This window comes from Rhineura floridana, chromosome 2, assembly GCF_030035675.1.
Source record: "Rhineura floridana isolate rRhiFlo1 chromosome 2, rRhiFlo1.hap2, whole genome shotgun sequence".
Taxonomy (NCBI): domain Eukaryota; kingdom Metazoa; phylum Chordata; class Lepidosauria; order Squamata; family Rhineuridae; genus Rhineura; species Rhineura floridana.
The window spans coordinates 239,307,432-239,324,393 of NC_084481.1; the positions used below are offsets into that span (position 1 = coordinate 239,307,432).

At 49.5% G+C, this 16,962-nt stretch overlaps 1 protein-coding gene across 4 annotated transcripts in view; it reads right to left on the bottom strand.

Annotated features, from left to right (window-relative positions):
- Positions 1-16,962, bottom strand: part of LRFN5 (leucine rich repeat and fibronectin type III domain containing 5) — a 100,975-nt gene that overhangs the window by 13,024 nt on the left and 70,989 nt on the right. For all 4 annotated transcript variants that reach the window (XM_061612664.1, XM_061612665.1, XM_061612663.1 and 1 more), the window contains exon 2: positions 984-2,391. In XM_061612664.1, the coding sequence (XP_061468648.1) occupies positions 984-2,371 (1,388 nt within the window). In that variant the 5' untranslated portion in view covers positions 2,372-2,391. The remainder of the gene's footprint in view (positions 1-983; positions 2,392-16,962) is intronic.

The following is a 16,962-nucleotide window of genomic DNA, read 5'->3' on the forward strand; positions in this document are numbered from 1 at the left end:
GTGCATCTGAGCATTTTTTAAAAACCAAACCAAACCAAAAACTATTTTTTATTTTCTGTTACAACAATGACCTATGACAACTTTAACAAACATTGGGAGCATGCACATGTTCTTGTCACGTTACCCATCTTCCTCTTTGTGTTCACAGTTCCATTGCAAGACATAAAAGCATGAATGCATCAGTAGACACACATCTCTCCCTGGTGTCCCGTGCAACAAAGGCAGGATCAGTGCTGAGATTCCTTGGCCAATGCACATGATGAAAAGGCATTCAAGTATCTGCAAATCTGCCCTTCGCTTTAGATCCTCCGTGTGGCCATTGCTCACAACTGTCCACTGCTGCAGCTTGCCCAGGGCCATTCAGTGGCCCCTCAGTTGGCACACAGGGCCCGCTGCACCTGGTGGGCTTAAGCAGAGCTTGGTGGCTTTTCCCTTCTCACAGATGAGGATCTGAAGGCTGGGCAGGAGAAGGGACCACACCTAAACTCAAACGTTGTGTCACACACACACCCAACTCCCTCTCACCCAGTCAAAGGCTCACCACCTACCTGTCCCAGGTGCTTCTCAGCCCTTGCCTGAGCAGGGCAGAAAATGGCACCCCAACCTCCCCCGCCCCGCCTGAAGTCAGATGCAGTAGCCAAGGAAGTACTAGCCAAGTTATTTTGGCACTTGAGGCAGAACATCTCAGTAGCCCCTCCCCTCCCTTACCCACTGACAGTAAAAACTCAATACTACCAATTCTCAATTTGCTGCCATTTCCTGACATGCCAAATCGGCTGCCTCACTTTTGTCTAATGACAGGGCTGGCCCTATGCCAGAGTACCTCACAGTTTTGTAACTGAAGCAAGACCTGAGCAAATTGGGTCGGTCCCCAGTGCCCCCAAGTCGGCCAGACCCCCGGAGTCAGGAGGAGGCCAATGGAAAAGGGCCCCTCATTGAAGGGAGCAGAGCTGTTGGTGGAAGGGTGAAGTGGAGGCCCTTACCTGTAAACAAGCGAGTCATCATACGTCCCATTGTACTGAATTTGGAACATACGTATCCCCGGTATATTCCTTTGGAAGTTAAATTTCAGCAGGGCAGTGGACGACGTGGCTTCCGCCGCCACCACCTTCTTGTCCTGGCTGATTTTTGTCTCCCCATTGCTGCTGCTTGTGTTAGAACCAGACTTAGTGGAGGTGGAGATGTCCGAGGATCCAGGGTCCGGCTCCTGGATGTGGCTTGTGCTGTTCACTATGTGAGGCAGTTTGATTATGTGGAGGTCCACAGACTGCGTGGCTTCCCCTGCCGGGTTGGAAGCAATGCACGTAAAAGAGCCTGTATCCTTCATGGTCGTGATGTGGATGTCAAGAGTGCCATTGTCGTACACCAAGGACCGTGTTGCATTGGAAATCAGCTTGCCTTCCGGGGAAATCCAGTGAATAGCAGGCTCCGGGTCACCACGGGCTTTGCATCTCAGGGTGGCTCTTTGCCCTTCCAGGACCCTTAGCTCATGGGTGTGCCTAGTGATGAGGGGGGGCTCACACAGGAACTCCTCCTCCGGGACTGACCAGAAATAGCGGCCTGACAGGAGAGGGGGAGATGCACACGTCTCCAGGTCATCCTCCCTGGACAGGCGCCTGAGCCACAGGAGTTCGCAGTTGCAATGCAAAGGGTTCCCCCCAAAGCTCAGCGCAAAAGTGGATGGGCTGATGATTCCTGAGGTGGCCAGGACTTGAGCCCTCTGGAAGAGAGGGTCCGGGGGCAGTTTATGCAGCTTATTGGACGTGACATCCAGCCGGGTCATCTTGTGAAGGTGGGAGAAGGTCCCCTTGGGGATGCTGTCAATCATGTTGTGGTCCAAGCTGAGGGTGTGCAAGCTGACCATCTTCTCCACAGCATCCCAGGGAATCGTCTCCAGGTTGTTGTACGACAGATCCAGCTCCTCGAGGGCCAAGACATCGTCAAATGCAGCGGAGAAGATCAAAGTCAGCTGGTTGTTGTTGAGTATCAAATGGTGCAGATTTAAAAGCCCGCTCAGCATGTCCTGCGTGATTTTAGTCAATCGGTTGCTGTTCAAGTGCAAAGCCCTCAGGTTGCGCAGGTCTGCGAACGCATGAGGGGTGATAAAACTAATTGTATTCCTAGAGAGTGTCAAGTCCACCAGGCTGGTCATGTTAGCAAAATCTTTCCGTTTGATGCTTGTGACGAAATTGTCGGCCAGCCGCAGTTCGACGGTCCTCCTGTCGATGTTGGGGGGGACAAATAACAGCCCTTTCTTTGCACAAAGTGTTGCGAGATTGGGAGATAAGATCTGGCACACACAGCGCTTCGGACAGATCTGGGCCTTCACCGCTAAGCCAATGAACACCAGATATAAAAGCAGTTTTTCCATTGTAGAGCGGGGTCAGGATTCTGGAAGAGAGGAGAGAGCAGAGGGTTACCCAGGAACTGTGGGTGAAATTCCCGACACAACACTATGAGAACCATGGAACACTGATGAGAGAGGCTGCTGTTCATGTCCTGCCTAGTTTACCTTGAGAGGTGGTGGGCTCTCCGACACCGGAGGCCTTCAAGAGTCAGCTGGACAGACTCCTGCCGGGTATGCTTTGATTTGGATTCCTGCATTGAGCAGGGGGTTGGACTTGATGGCCTTACAGGCCCCTTCCAACTCTACTATTCCATTATTCTATGCCTGGTCTGAGCACGGCAGGGTCCTTCATACCGCTGGACAGAACAAAGTGGGTCATTTTGTCTAAGGCTGAAAGAAAACCACGTCATGTGTAAATAGGGTCCCCAGATCCATTTTGAGCCTTAAAGGTTAAAACTATGAACAGCAACAGAATCTGCTTCACTGGATTCTACCCCAGACCTAGCAGGTCTGTATTCCCTGAAAACAGTAATACCTCAGTTAAGGAATCCTCCAGGAAGGAAACTCCATTTATGGAAGGCTTTTTAAAAGGCGAAACTGAGCAGCTTTGCTTGGCTATGGATAAACATCCAAGCCTGTGCCTTTGCTTTCAGGTGAAACTGACCGGCCTGCACCCTTGCTTTGCCCTAAAAAGATCTCATGTTTTCTCCCAGCGCTGCTGAGGGAAGGATTCAATCCGATTCAGGGGAGGGGAGGGGAGGGAGAGGGTGGGTGGGTGCTGGGTAGGCACCCTTTAAAGCCTCTGTTGAAGCTGCCCCCACCATCTATGAGTGGGTGTAGGAACCTATCTGTATGTTTTCCATGTAAGAAACGTTTTCTTAAAGAAGTAATGTCCAGGAACACAGCTTTCTTAACTGAGGCATTACTGTAGTTTCCAAATCAGAACTTGGCTTCACAAGTCATAATCTGGCTGGATTCCAGATGAGTGTTTTGGAATTTTTCCAGGGGTAGCCACATGAGTAGCTGTCACTACCTTGAGTGGGAGTGAATTCCGTAGTTTAACTATGCAGTGTGTGAAGAAGGACTTTCTTTCATCTGCCCTGAATCTTGAGAGAGGTTTTTTGGGAAGGGGGGAGTGATATCCAACGAAGTTGCAGAGCAGACCCACTGACTTCAAAAAGCTTTCAACATTCTCTTTAATGTTTCTCACAAAGCCAAGAACCCAAATGAAGTCCCCCACATTATTATTTATTTATACATTTGTATCCCGCCCTTCCTCCCAGTAGGAGCCCAGGGTGGCAAACAAAAGCACTAAAAACACTTTAAACTATCATAAATACAGACTTTAATATATATTAAAACAAAAACATCCTTTAAACCATATTAAAACAAAACATCTTTAAAAATATCTTTAAAAAGCTTTAAAAACATCTTAAAAAGCAATTCCAACACAGACAGAGATTGGGATAAGAACTTGGCTTAAAAGGCTTGTTGGAAGAGGAAGGTCTTAAAAGGCGCCAAAAAGATAGCAGAGATGGTGCCTGCCTAATATTCAAAGGGAGGGAATTCCACAGGGAAGGGGCTGCCACACTAAAGGTCCGTTTCCTATATTGTACAGAACGAACCTCCTGATAAGATGGCATCTGCAGGAGGCCCTCACCTGCAGAGCGCAGTGATCGACTGGGTATCTAAGGGACAAGACGGTCTTTCAGGTATCCTGGTCCCGAGCTGCATAGGGCTTTGTACAGAAACACTAGAATCTTGAACTTGGACTTGTAGCAAATGGGCAGCCAGTGCAATTCTTTCAGCAGCGGGGTGACATGTTGGCGATACCCTGCCCCAGTGAGGAGTTTTGCCGCTGCATTTTGCACCAGCTGCAGCTTCCGGACCAACCTCAAGGGCAGCCCCACATACAGCGCATTACAGTAATCTGGCCTGGAGGTTACCAGTGCATGGGCAACAGGGTATCCCGGTTCAGAAATGGCAGCAGCTGTCTTATCAGAATTGGAATCAATTACCTAGAGAGGTAGTGGGCTCTCTGACACTGGAGGCATTCAAGAGACAGCTGGACAGCCATCTGTCAGGAATGCTTTGATTTGGATTCCTGCATTGCGCAGGGGGTTGGACTTGATGGTCTTATAGGCCCCTTCCAACTCTACTATTCTATCATTCTATGATCAGCCGAAGCTGGTAAAAGGCACTCGTAGCCATGGAGGCCACCTGGGCCTCTAGCGATAAAGATGGATCCAGACTACATACCTGCTCTTTCAGAGGGAGTACAACCCCATCCAAAGAAGGCAACTGACCAATTATCCGAACTCGGGAACCACCAACCTACAGCTCTTCCATCTTGCTAGGATTCAGACTCAGTTTATTGCCCTCATCCAGCCCACCAGAGAGTCCAGGCAGCGGTCCAGGGCTTGCACGGCCTCTCCCGATTCAGATGTTATGGAGAAATAGAGCTGGGTATCATCAGCATACTGCTGACACCTCGCCCCAAATATCCTGATGACTGCTCCCAAGGGCTTCATATAGATGTTAAACAGAATGGGGGACAAGATGGTACCCTGCAGCACCCCACAGCACAACTGCCAGGGGGGCAAAAGATCCAATGCTATTCTGTGAAATCAGCTCTGGAGATAGGATCAGAACCACTGTAAAACTGTGCCTCCAGTACCCATCTCACTGTCAGCCCAGAAGGATACCATTATCAATGATATCAAAAGCTGCTGAGAGATCAAGTAAGAGTAACAGGGTCACATTTCCCCTGTCTTTCTCCTGATAAAGGTCATTCATCAGGGCAATCAAGGCTGATTCAGTCCCATAACCAGGCCTGAACTCAGACTGGGATGGGTCAAGATAATCTGTCTCATCCAAGTGTACTTGCAATTGCTGTGCCACAACCCTCTCAATCACCTTCCCTAAAAAGGGGGTATTGCTGACCGGGCAGTAGTTGCCACAAGCCAATGGATCCAGGGTGGGCTTTTTCAGGAGAGGTCGGATCACCACCTCTTTCATGGCGGCTGGGACCACTCCCTCCTGCAAAGACTTATTAACCACACCCTGGATCCACTCGGTCATGCCCCTTTAGCAAGCAAGGGTCAAGAAGGGAAAGGGTCAGGAGTTTAAAATGAAGGTCCTTCAGGCCACTCATTATTCACTTTCTCTAATCTGACATAAACCAAAAGTAACCTAAAGAAGCAGAGACACCCACACAACAAACACCCACATGGGAAAACTTTCAGGGCAGCTAGAACCACTCCCACAACAACGTGTTGACCACCCCCTGGATCCACTCGGTCAGACCCCCCTTGGCAAGCTTTAATTAGCCAAGAAGGGCAAGGGTCAAGAGGACACATTGCTGGCCACATCTTCGCAAGCACCTTGTCTAGCAGGCCACATCAACTGAAAGTGTTCCCAAGAAGTTGCAGCAGATGTTGCACTGGACACCTCATTGGGGGCTACAGTAGATGTGGATGGGGCATCAAGACTGCTACGGAGGCGAGCAACTTTACCCTCAAAGTGCCCAGCAAACAATTCACAGTGGGCCTCCGAAGGGGCTAAAACTCCATTTCCTGAAGTTGATGTCAACAGACCCCTGACAATACGGAAAAGCTCCACTGGATGGCTACTTGAGGATCCAATGGAGGTAGAGAAGTGGGCCTTCCTCACTGCCCTCACCACCACACAGTTGGCACAGTTATGATGTTTTACTTGTGCCTGGTGAGCCTCACAGCACACCTTTCGCTGCTTGTGCTCTAGCCATCGTGCTGCCTATTTCATTGCCCTTAGCTCACTGGTGTACCAAGGTTCAAACTGGGCTCCGCAATGCCAGAGAGGGCACCCAGGGGCAACCGTGTCAAGAGCCTGATGCGCCTCACTGTTCCACAGTGTGACAAGGGCTTCAACAGGGTCACCTGCTCTGTCTACTGGGAACTCCCCAGGGTATTCATTCAGGAATCCAGTGGATTCCATTAGTCTCTGGGGTGGACCATTTTAATCTGTCCACCATCCCTGCAGGAGAGGATTGGAGCCATAAATCTAAACTTCACCAGAAAGTCTGACCATGACAATGGGGTGACATCCACCCCCCTATCTCCAGAACACCCCTTGATCCATCTGGAGCAAAAACCTAGTCGAGGGTGTGCCTTGCTGTATGCATTGGGCCAGTGACAACTTGAGACAACCCCATGGATGTCATGGAGGTCATGAAGTCCTGAACCAGAACACTAGAGGCAGCTTCAGCATGGACACAGAAATCACCCAGGATTATTGTTCTGGACTCCTGCAATGCCACAACTGAGGGCTCATCCAGACGGAGCGGGATAATCCAAGTTTTCCATACCCGCTCTGTCAGCTGAGAGTCCTCACTTGCCCCTTTTCCCGCTCCTTTCCCGCTTTTTGCTGATATTAAAAACACGCTTTTTTACTGGCCGCACACGCAGCCTGAACATGCGGCATCTTCTCGCTTTTTTCCTGTCCATGCCCCCGACACATCCCACTATGTCCCGATTCGTTGGGAAAATATGACGTCTGCTCCCCTCTCCCCTTCCACTGCCATCAGTTCTGCACATGCGTGCTTGAACGCGGAAGCGCGAAAGTTTGAATTTCCTGTGGGCGCAATGGAGGTCATGGCCCAAACCGAATTTGGAGGAGGGGGCCACAAGTCCTCCCGTAGCCTGTGGGGCCCTGGGCAAAATCATAGGTGGCTGATGAAAGGGCGGCGGGCAGCACAAAGAACCCACTCAGGCAGGGGATTCGCACCTCCCCCCTAAAAGCCATGAGCACGCCTGCTTCACAGCTGATGAGCCGGGATCGGGCAGCACAAGGAATTCACTCAGGGGATTCAAACCTCCCGCCAAAGTGCCTCACACAAACCCGATTCACAGCTGATGAGCAGAGAGAGGGGAAGCTGTCCAGCCACTCATCTGGGGATGGGGGGTGCCCCAAGAGCGGGAAGCGGCTTACGAGGCTGCACGGCTACAAAGGAGAAAAAGACGCCACAGCCCACCCAGCTTCTCATCGCACACAAACAACACCTATGGTTATGGTGTCCCCCACTTTACAACACCATGTCTGCTTGGCAAGTCTTGCAGAACTGCGCATTCGTGGTAAACCAGAATAGTTATTCCATTTGGCAAGCGAGTTCTTGGATATTTCCCGTTTCAGCTTGCCAAACACTCCCTCTGGTTACAGTTAGCCATAAGTCAGGATCGCAGCTAATTCCGTTGCTATGGGCGAAAGGCTATAGCTCTGTGACAGAGCACCTATAGCAGCATATCTGCTTGGCAAGTCTTGCAGAAATGCGCATTCGTGGTAAAGCAGAAAAGTTACTCCATTTAGCAAGCGGCTTCTTGGATATTTCCCTTTTCGGCTTGCCAAACACTCCCTATTGCAGCCATTTATAAGCCCCTGCAAGTACATCATAATTTGGGCGCAAAAGTGATTTGTGTTTCCCCTTCCAGTTTCCCCTTCCTTCTGCTGCTTTCACAAATATGCTTTCTTGCATTTCTGCAATCACGTTAATCCAAAACGGTTAAACAGCTTTTCCACCATGACTTCCTGCTTCTGCGCAAACCTGCATTTCTGCACCTGCGCAGTATATCCAACAGCACTGATTGGCCACGTTTCCCCGGGTGACGTTTCCACACAAGCGCAAACGTGCAAAGGACGGGATTGGCTGGAAAAGAGGAGGGGGATTGGGGAACCGCCCCAGGACCGCCCATGCAACAGTGTCATCTCTTAAATCCGCAGTATTGCGTCCAAGCGGCCGAAGGAACCGCGGATGATTCACGCTTTTAAAAAGTGTATTGCATTTTCCGCAGTTGTGCGAAAGCGGATTTAACCGCGCGAAAACGCACTTTTGCACTCGGCGTCATCAGGACGACCAAAAAATAATGAGAACACAAAGCGGTCATGTCACACATTTTGCAGTCGTCTGGATGAGCCCTGAGACAGCCTCTGCCAGCTTGGTGAGAGAAGCTGCTGGGCAGCAGAGCGGATGGTATACCAGCAGCAACCCTAGTTTACTGTTTCCTCAAACCAACACCAGGTGCAAGCCCTCACAGCCAGCTTCAAGACAGAGGGGTTTCCTGGTGACACAGACGGAAGTTCTGTAGACCACAGCAACCCCTCCCTCCCATCCCTGCAGCCTGTGCTGGTGTTGCACTGAGTATCCAGGTGGGCAAAGCTGTGTCAGATCAGCTCCTCTCAGCTCACCTACCCAGGTCTCAGTAATGCACACCAAATTGGCACCTTCATCCACAATCAAATCATGGATGAGTGTGGTCTAATTATGTACCGATCTGGCATACATCAAACCAAACCCTTCAACTTAAGCCTAAATGGCAAATATTCGTACAAAAGATTTTTAAAAAAATAAATAAATAAATGTTATGTTCTGCTTTTAGGTAAAAGTGCAAATTCATAGAATCATAGAATCATAGAGTTGGAAGGGGCCTTGTAGGCCATCGAGTCCAAACCCCTGCTTACAGCAGGAAGTCCACAGCTAGAGCATCTCCTGCAGATAGCTGTCCAGCCTCTGCTTGAAGACATCCAGCGAAGGGGATCCCACCACCTCCCTAGGCAGTCAGTTCCATTGCAGAACTGCCCTTACTGTCAAGAAGTTCCTTCTAATGTCCAATCTGAATCTACGCTCCTGCAACTTAAAACCATTAGACCTAGTCCTACCCTCTGGGGCAGCAGTGAAGAAATCTGTACCCTCCTCTATGTGACAGCCCTTCAGGTACTTAAAGAGTGCAACCATGTCGCCCCTCAGCCTTCTCTTCACCAGACTGAACATGCCAAGTTCCTTCAACCTTTCCTCATAAGACTTGTTCTCCATACCGGCTATCATCCTTGTCGCCCTCCTCTGAACCCGCTCCAACTTGTCTATATCTTTCTTAAAATGAGGCGCCCAGAACTGAACGCAGTATTCCAGATGAGGCCTGACCAATGCAGAATATAGTGGGACTATTACTTCCCTCGACCTGGAAACTATAGCTCTGTTTATGCAGCCCAAAACCGCGTTTGCCTTTTTTGCTGCAGCATCACACTGCTGGGTCATGTTCAACTTGAGATCCACTACAATTCCAAGGTCCTTCTCACACGCACTACTGCTAAGCCGGGTATTTCCCATCCTGTACCCATGCATTTTGTTTTTGCATTCCACCAATCTGAAGTGTGCACAAAATATTGATAATCGTATTACCCACCCTTCTCCATGAAGTCATAGGATGGGTTGCAACAATTCCAAAACATAGTATTAAAACCAATGAAGGCAAATTGCAGGGAAGAGGATGGGGTGGGTCTTAACATATAGCATATCTCAAGTGTCAAAGGGCAGAGGGTAAAGAGACTGGACTTCAAAGTTTGATATGTCAGTTTGGCTCTCTCCTGACAGCTCTACCAGGTGGACTGCAACCTGAGGCCCCATCTGCACTACATTGAAAGCAGAATCATACCATTTTAAATAGTCCTGGCTTCACCTCCTCCCTGCCAAGAATCCTGGGAACTGCAGTTTGTGAAGGAAGCAAAATGCTGTTAGGAGACCCTTATTTCCCTCACAGAGCTGCAATTTCCAGAGTGGTTTAACAATCCATCCCTCTTCCCAGGGAACTCTGGGAATTGTAGCTTTGTGAAGGGAAGAGGGGCTCCTAACAAACTACAGTTCCCAGGATTCTTTGAGGGGAAACCACAACTGTTGAACGTGTCACAGAGTGGCGAACTTGGGAATGGAGAGACTGAGTGAGCCTTTATGTGTTTGAATCTTTGCTAAAGATTACACCTTTCCTGCGAATTAGGCAGACAGAGACTTTAAGCTTCAAAATAAGAACTACTTTATTCTGGAAATACATACTTGATAGGAAAGAGTTCTACATCTAGCTAACTAGCTAAGTTGGGGATGCAAACCCTAAGCCTAGTGTTTGCCCTCATGCTTGGAGGAGAGGGAGAGACAAAGAGGAGATGTCTGCTCTCCCTCTCAAGAGAAGGAAGAAGGAAGGAGATGTGGTCAACGTCCTGAGAATATCAGTCTAGCACAGCCTTTCCCAACTAGAGGGCCACCAGGTGTTGTTGGACCACAACTCCCATCAGCCTCAGCCAGCATTGCCAATGGTCAGGAAAGATGGGAATTGTGGTCCAACAACATCTGGTGGCCCACTAGTTGGGAAAGGCTGGTCTAGCAGGAAGGGAGAGTCAGCAGGAGGTCAAAGGACAGGTATTAGCCTAGCAATCAGGAGGTCTCCTCTCTGGCTACCCTTTTTAACCCCATGCAGCCTCGACCCACCAGCTCGAGTTGAACCACATATTCCAACAGAACATGGCATGATATTGCTTTAACGGTGTAGTGCAGTGGGGCCCCACATCTGGTCACAGGGGGAAGCAGCCCTGCTGTTGCCAGGCTGCTGAGAGGCACACAAAGATGCCCCCTCCCCAGTTCTTTCTGAACTGCACAGAATTTGGGGGAGAGATGCAGGCGAGATGGGGCTCCCTCCTGGGCACTGCCGGGAGGAGGGAGGGGCGCTTGCCTGGGCATGGGGCAGGGACTCTGCCGCTGTTGCGGAGTCCAGCCATGGAGATATGCATCACAGGCAAAATTGTGCCAGGGGCCACAGAGGAACGGTCTCGTGGGACTCATGCACAGACCAGTGGCCACAAGCGAAGGCCCAGGAGACCACAGGCCAATGCTGGCAACTCCTGAGGTCCCCACAGAAGCCAGTGAAGGGCCCAGGGTGACTAGAGCTACCTGCATGCCTAGCAAGGCAGTGGATACTTTGCACATGCTCAGGGAGGGAAGAGTCAGGCTCACAAAGGAATGTGACCACACCGAGGTAAGCAAGAACCACCTTTGGGGGGCGGCTGGGGGCCTGGATGATTAGGTGAGGGGGCAAAAAGGCACACAAAGAGCCCTGAGGGATCAGCCCAAAGCCGGTCCAGCCAGTGGGGAGCCAAATGCCTCTGGGAGGCCCACAAGGAAGACATCAAGCCAACAGCCGCCCCAACCCCAAAGCAACCAATGTTTTCAAAGGTCGACTGCTTCTGAAAATGGAGGTTCAGTTCAGCTACTGCAGCTAACAGCCACCAATAGACAACTTCTTCAGGAGTGCAGCCTACCTGTTTTGAAAAGATATCTAAAGTAGCAGCTCTCAGTATGGCAGCGGATTCTGCAAATTAACTAGGCCTTACATGAAACTATACTTCTTTTCTGTATTTCATTAGGTGAATCCCAAGTTCCAATATTAAGAGGGATAAAATCTCTCCCTGTACACTTTTTTCTTGCCATCCATAATGCTATAAAGCCTCCATTGCACCCCCCTTTTATCCTTTTAAAACTATGAGGGGCCATCCGGACAGCTGCAGATTCATTGCAGGAGTGCACGTTAACAGCCCATCTGAAGCAGATTCATACTGCAGCATCCACTTTCTGAGTAGGTCTGCAAAGCTTCCCGTGTTGCCAGATGATGACAGCCACAATAATACCTCTGCCCAGTCCAGTGTCTGTGTTCCCACCATCTCAAATCCCCCCCACTTTTTTCCTTGGGTGCATGTTAGTTGTCACATGGTGCTATGCCACCATACTTTCACTTTCGCTCTTTTCAAGCGTTTTACGTTCAGGTTGTGATTGCTAGGCTAAAACACCATGCATTTCCACACTCAAAACCCCAGCAGGAAAGCCAATATCCGGGATCATCAGGAAGTATGTGGGGAGGACGGCATTACAAAGAGGTGGATATATTGCAGCAATTTGCCAAGGGGCTTTTGTGCTATATCTCCTTAAGAGCAGGAGTAAGGAACTGGAATGTTTGCAGTGTACAAAGTTATCGGAGTTTAGCAGGGAACAACAACAGGATGCACAGTTTGGAGCTGAAGCAGTAAAACTGCCCTGAAACTCTTGCAGGCCCAAATGGTGTTGACAATGGGTCCAGCGTAACTGCCGGTATCACCGTCAGCACAAGTCACGATGAACGCACAATAAAAAGGATGCCTACAGAAGGATGCCCTAAAAATGCCCCAAACGTTCTGGCATTTCCTCACAGGGGAGCTGCTCCAACTCACTGATCATTCTGGATGCCCTTTTCTGAACCTTTTCCTGCTCTACAATATCCTTTTTGAGGTGAGGTGACCAGAACGGTATGCAATATTCCATAGGGGGCTGCACCATAGATTTGTATAATGATATTAATAGCAAATGATCTTTAATAGTTGTAAAGCGGTAGAGGCAACAGCGACAGCCGATGGAGCCCCACCGCCGATGGCTTTTATAGGGTAATAATCTTCCCTTGGTTGATGGTGACAAAGCATGGGAATGCACAGAAAACACAGGGGAACCCCCTCCTTTTTATTATGCTGCCTTCCTTGTTGTTTGACTGGGACTTGGATGCCAGTTATCCATGTGACCCAGGGACCTACGTACATCAGGCCGCCGCCACCACCGCCTCTTGTGGTGGAAAGCGCCGGGCCAGCTGGAGCCGGAGCCCGGGAGGAACTGCGGCCTCTCGGCGGGCCCGTTGTTGGGGCCTATGCTGGAGGACGTCAGTTCCTGTGATGATCTTTTGGCATTTTCGGAGGCGGTTTGGAGGCCCGGGAAGCGCCCCTGCAGCGGCCGCCACCCTTCCATACAACCTTCATCCAGTTGCCTGATATTGGTGGCGTTTATACTCTGGCCGCTTCGCCAAAGGCTTCTCTAAGAACATAAGAAGAGCCTGCTGGATCAGGCCAGTGGCCCATCTAGTCCAGCATCCTGTTCTCACAGTGGCCAACCAGGTGCCTGGGGGAAGCCCGCAAGCAGGACCCGAGTGCAAGAACACTCTCCCCTCCTGAGGCTTCCGGCAACTGGTTTTCAGAAGCATGCTGCCTCTGACTAGGGTGGCAGAGCACAGCCATCATGGCTAGTAGCCATTGATAGCACTGTCCTCCATGAATTTGTCTAATCTTCTTTTAAAGCCGTCCAAGCTGGTGGCCATTACCGCATCTTGTGGGAGCAAATTCCATAGTTTAACTATGCGCTGAGTAAAGAAGTACTTCCTTTTGTCTGTCCTGAATCTTCCAACATTCAGCTTCTTTGAATGTCCACGAGTTCTAGTATTATGAGAGAGGGAGAAGAACTTTTCTCTATCCACTTTCTCAATGCCATGCATAATTTTATACACTTCTATCATGTCTCCTCTGACCCGCCTTTTCTCTAAACTAAAAAGCCCCAAATGCTGCAACCTTTCCTCGTAAGGGAGTCGCTCCATCCCCTTGATCATTCTGGTTGCCCTCTTCTGAACCTTTTCCAACTCTATAATATCTAACTGCTGTTAGTTTCATTTTTGAGAGGCTGGTTGTTCCGCCCCTCTCCTCGCTGGAACTGCTGGATGCTGGGGTTGGGGAGATGCCTGGTTTTGATCTTGTAAATGGACTATCTCCCACACTGGTTTTATGCCAGGGTGGGAAGACTTACACCAGGAACTCCTATCTCTAGCTACACCTCGGACCATACAGGCGAGAAGCCTATTAGTGAAACTGAGAGTTGCCTCTACCTTGTTGTTTAGTTATCATTTATTGTTACAGTTTTTATTGTTTGCTTTCTGATATTCTGTTGTTTTATATGTTTTGTTATGTACATCGCTCAGAGTGGCTGGTAAATCCAGCCAGATGGGCGATTAATAAATCGAATAAAATAAATAAATAAATATTATGATGAAAAATGGAAATCGACTGTCTTCAAGTCGATCCCGGCTTATGGCGACCCTATGAATAGGGTGTTCATGGTAAGCAGTATTCAGAGGGGGTTTCCCATTGCCTCCCTCTGAGGCTAGTCCTCCCCGGCGGGCTAGGGCCTGCTCAGCTTGCCACAGCTGCACAAGCCAGCCCCTTCCTTGTCCGCAACTGCCAGCTGGGGGGCAACTGGGCTGCTGGGGACTGTGCAGCTTGCCCACGGCTGCACAGGTGGCAGGGCACGTAACCCCTGAGCCACTGCCTGTGGGGGTGATCTTTAGCTAGCGCTAGACACCCAGGAGACACAAGTGGGGATTTGAACTTGCAGACTCTGGACTCCCTGCCAGGCTCTCCTCCCCACTGTGCTATACCAGCTGTATGACACTGGGAGTTTTATTTTTGATTCCTTTTCCAAAGATCCCCATCATGGAATTTTTCTTTTCTTACAGCTGCTTCTCCCTGGGCAGGGTGGAGTGGCCTCTCCATGCCTTCCTTCAAAGGATCACAAACCCAAAATCTCTTTCCTGGCCAGTCACCAGCACCTCGGACCATCTCAGTGCATATACGAGGAATTTTATTATTTTTTTGCCTCGGCATGCATCACTTTATAGTTGCTGATACATTTGTCATTTTAGTGCCCACTTATCCATTTTGGAGAGACGCATCTGGAGCTCCTCTGAAACAATTTGGAGTCATCAGCAAGCTCACTGCCCCCCCCCTCCCCAGCCACAAACTCCTGATTGTTCAAAGATTTTAAACGGCACTAGTTTGGAACCAATGGGGAGTTGAGGTGAAGCCTTGAAATCAACTTGAGGATCTTCCCCACGAAGCTATAACACACGGTTCTGGATTCAGATCCTGGTTAGAAGGCAGAACTCCCTTGGAGCCCCAAACCAAAGAGGTTCTGCACTGGAAGCCGCGGTGGCCAGGCCTGCCTTGTCCTCTCTGAGCCTGCCTCTCTGTGGAAGGGAACCCCCCAACGAGACCCTAGAATAAAAGACCCTTCTCTGGGGGAGGAGTGTCCAGGATGCTCAACTGCTGATCCTACTTGCTCGGCTCCTGCTTTCTTTCATTCCAAGTTAAAACTGTTTTATTGGAAAGAGGTTTTTAGGCAGCTGAAGATGCCTGGGCTGCTGCTTTATTGCTGGCTTTCTGCTGCCTCCGTTTAATTATTTTTATCTCACAGTGTTTCATGTGCTTAACATTAGCCGCCTTGCAAACTATCTTGGGGAAAGGCAGGGTATAAAACACTTTTAAATGTTCTCTGAGGTTTGTGAAATGTTATTTAGCATCTTCCAGCTGCCGTCAGTGCCCCCCCCCCAGTCCAGAGAGGGCTCTCTGCCCGCTCCCCCTGCTTGGACAACATTGCTTTGCATGTGAAGAACATCCTGCCCTCCCTATTTCACCTCCCCGATGAACACACACATGCACCCCTCCCAAAGGATTCCAGCCACTCATCTCAGAGCCCACAGGCGAACCACCATCACAGGTGCTCAAGGAGAACAAGTGGCCACTGGATGAAGGGGAACGGCTTATAAGAACAAGCACATCCTTACAGGCAGCTGAGAGGGCAATCTCTTCTCTGTGGAATCCAGTATATGGTTTCAGTTTACACGTTTAGTGAAAACCTTGAGAGCCACGGGGCTCCTTCATGGAGAGGAGGACAGAGCCCTGGACTACAAATGGACCCATTAAACTTGTTTGCCTTCCCAGTAGTCCTGAACTAGAGGGAGGAAGATTGTCCCTGGAACTGCACATTTTTAGAATAAAACCATTCTCACCTCTCCACTGAGAATAATTCATGCATTAATTCTGACAAGAAGCAAACTTCAAGGGCAACGTTTAATCACATTCTTGATGGTCCCTACCTTCTATGACAGCAATGTGCTCCAGAGAGCCGGCAAGGCTGGGGTTGCCTGAAGCAGACTCCAGCCACCAGCTGTGGAAAAACTCCTCACCCTCCCTCAGCAAACTGAACCTAGAGCACCCCACTCTTGTGTCCAGCAATGGACAACTTAATGTCTGGAAAAGTATTGTTGTTGTTGTTATGTGCCTCCAAGTCGATTACGACTTATGGCGACCCTATGAATCAGCGACCTCCAACAGCATCTGTCGTGAACCACCCTGTTCAGATCTTGTAAATTCAGGTCTGTGGCTTCCTTCATGGAATCAATCCGTCTCTTGTTTGGCCTTCCTCTTTTTCTACTCCCTTCTGTTTTCCCCAGCATTTTGGTCTTTTCTAGTGAATCATGTCTTCTCATGATGTGTCCAAAGTAGGATAACCTCAGTTTCATAATTTCAGCTTCTAGTGACAGTTCTGGATAATTTGTTCTAACACCCAATTATTTGTCTTTTTCGCAGTCCATGGTATGCGCAAAGCTACCAATGAGTTGATTTTTCTCTTATCTGCTTTTTTAACTATTAGATAAAAGCCTGACTGGGCTAACTTCATACGCTCTGTACTCTGGAAGGTCCCACAAAACCAGGCCAGCTCTGGGGTCTGGCAGCTCAAGCCAACCCCACAGTGGATGAGGCCATTTACCTAACCCTGACAGCCTGGCCAAACTCCTCAGAATTTTTCTTTTCTTAAGCAGGACACTTTCGTGCATCTCCCTGCTATCTTCACCCCCGATGGAACTGTCTGAAGATTTAGCCAGGTGGGTCCGAAAGGCTGGGAGGTGCACAGGTGGTGCAATCACTTATGTCTGAGCAATTCAAGACAGCCCAGGAGTATGCAAGACATCCATCTCCTTGTGACAGCGTGCCACTTTTTAATTCTCTAGAAAGACACATGCAGATGAGGATCTCTTCAGAGCACAGCCACAAAAGGCACCCAAAAACTCTTTGTTCCCTTAGAGCAGAGTTGGGCAGCCTCAGATCTGGGGGGGGGGGAAATGCAGCCTCTCTCTACCTGG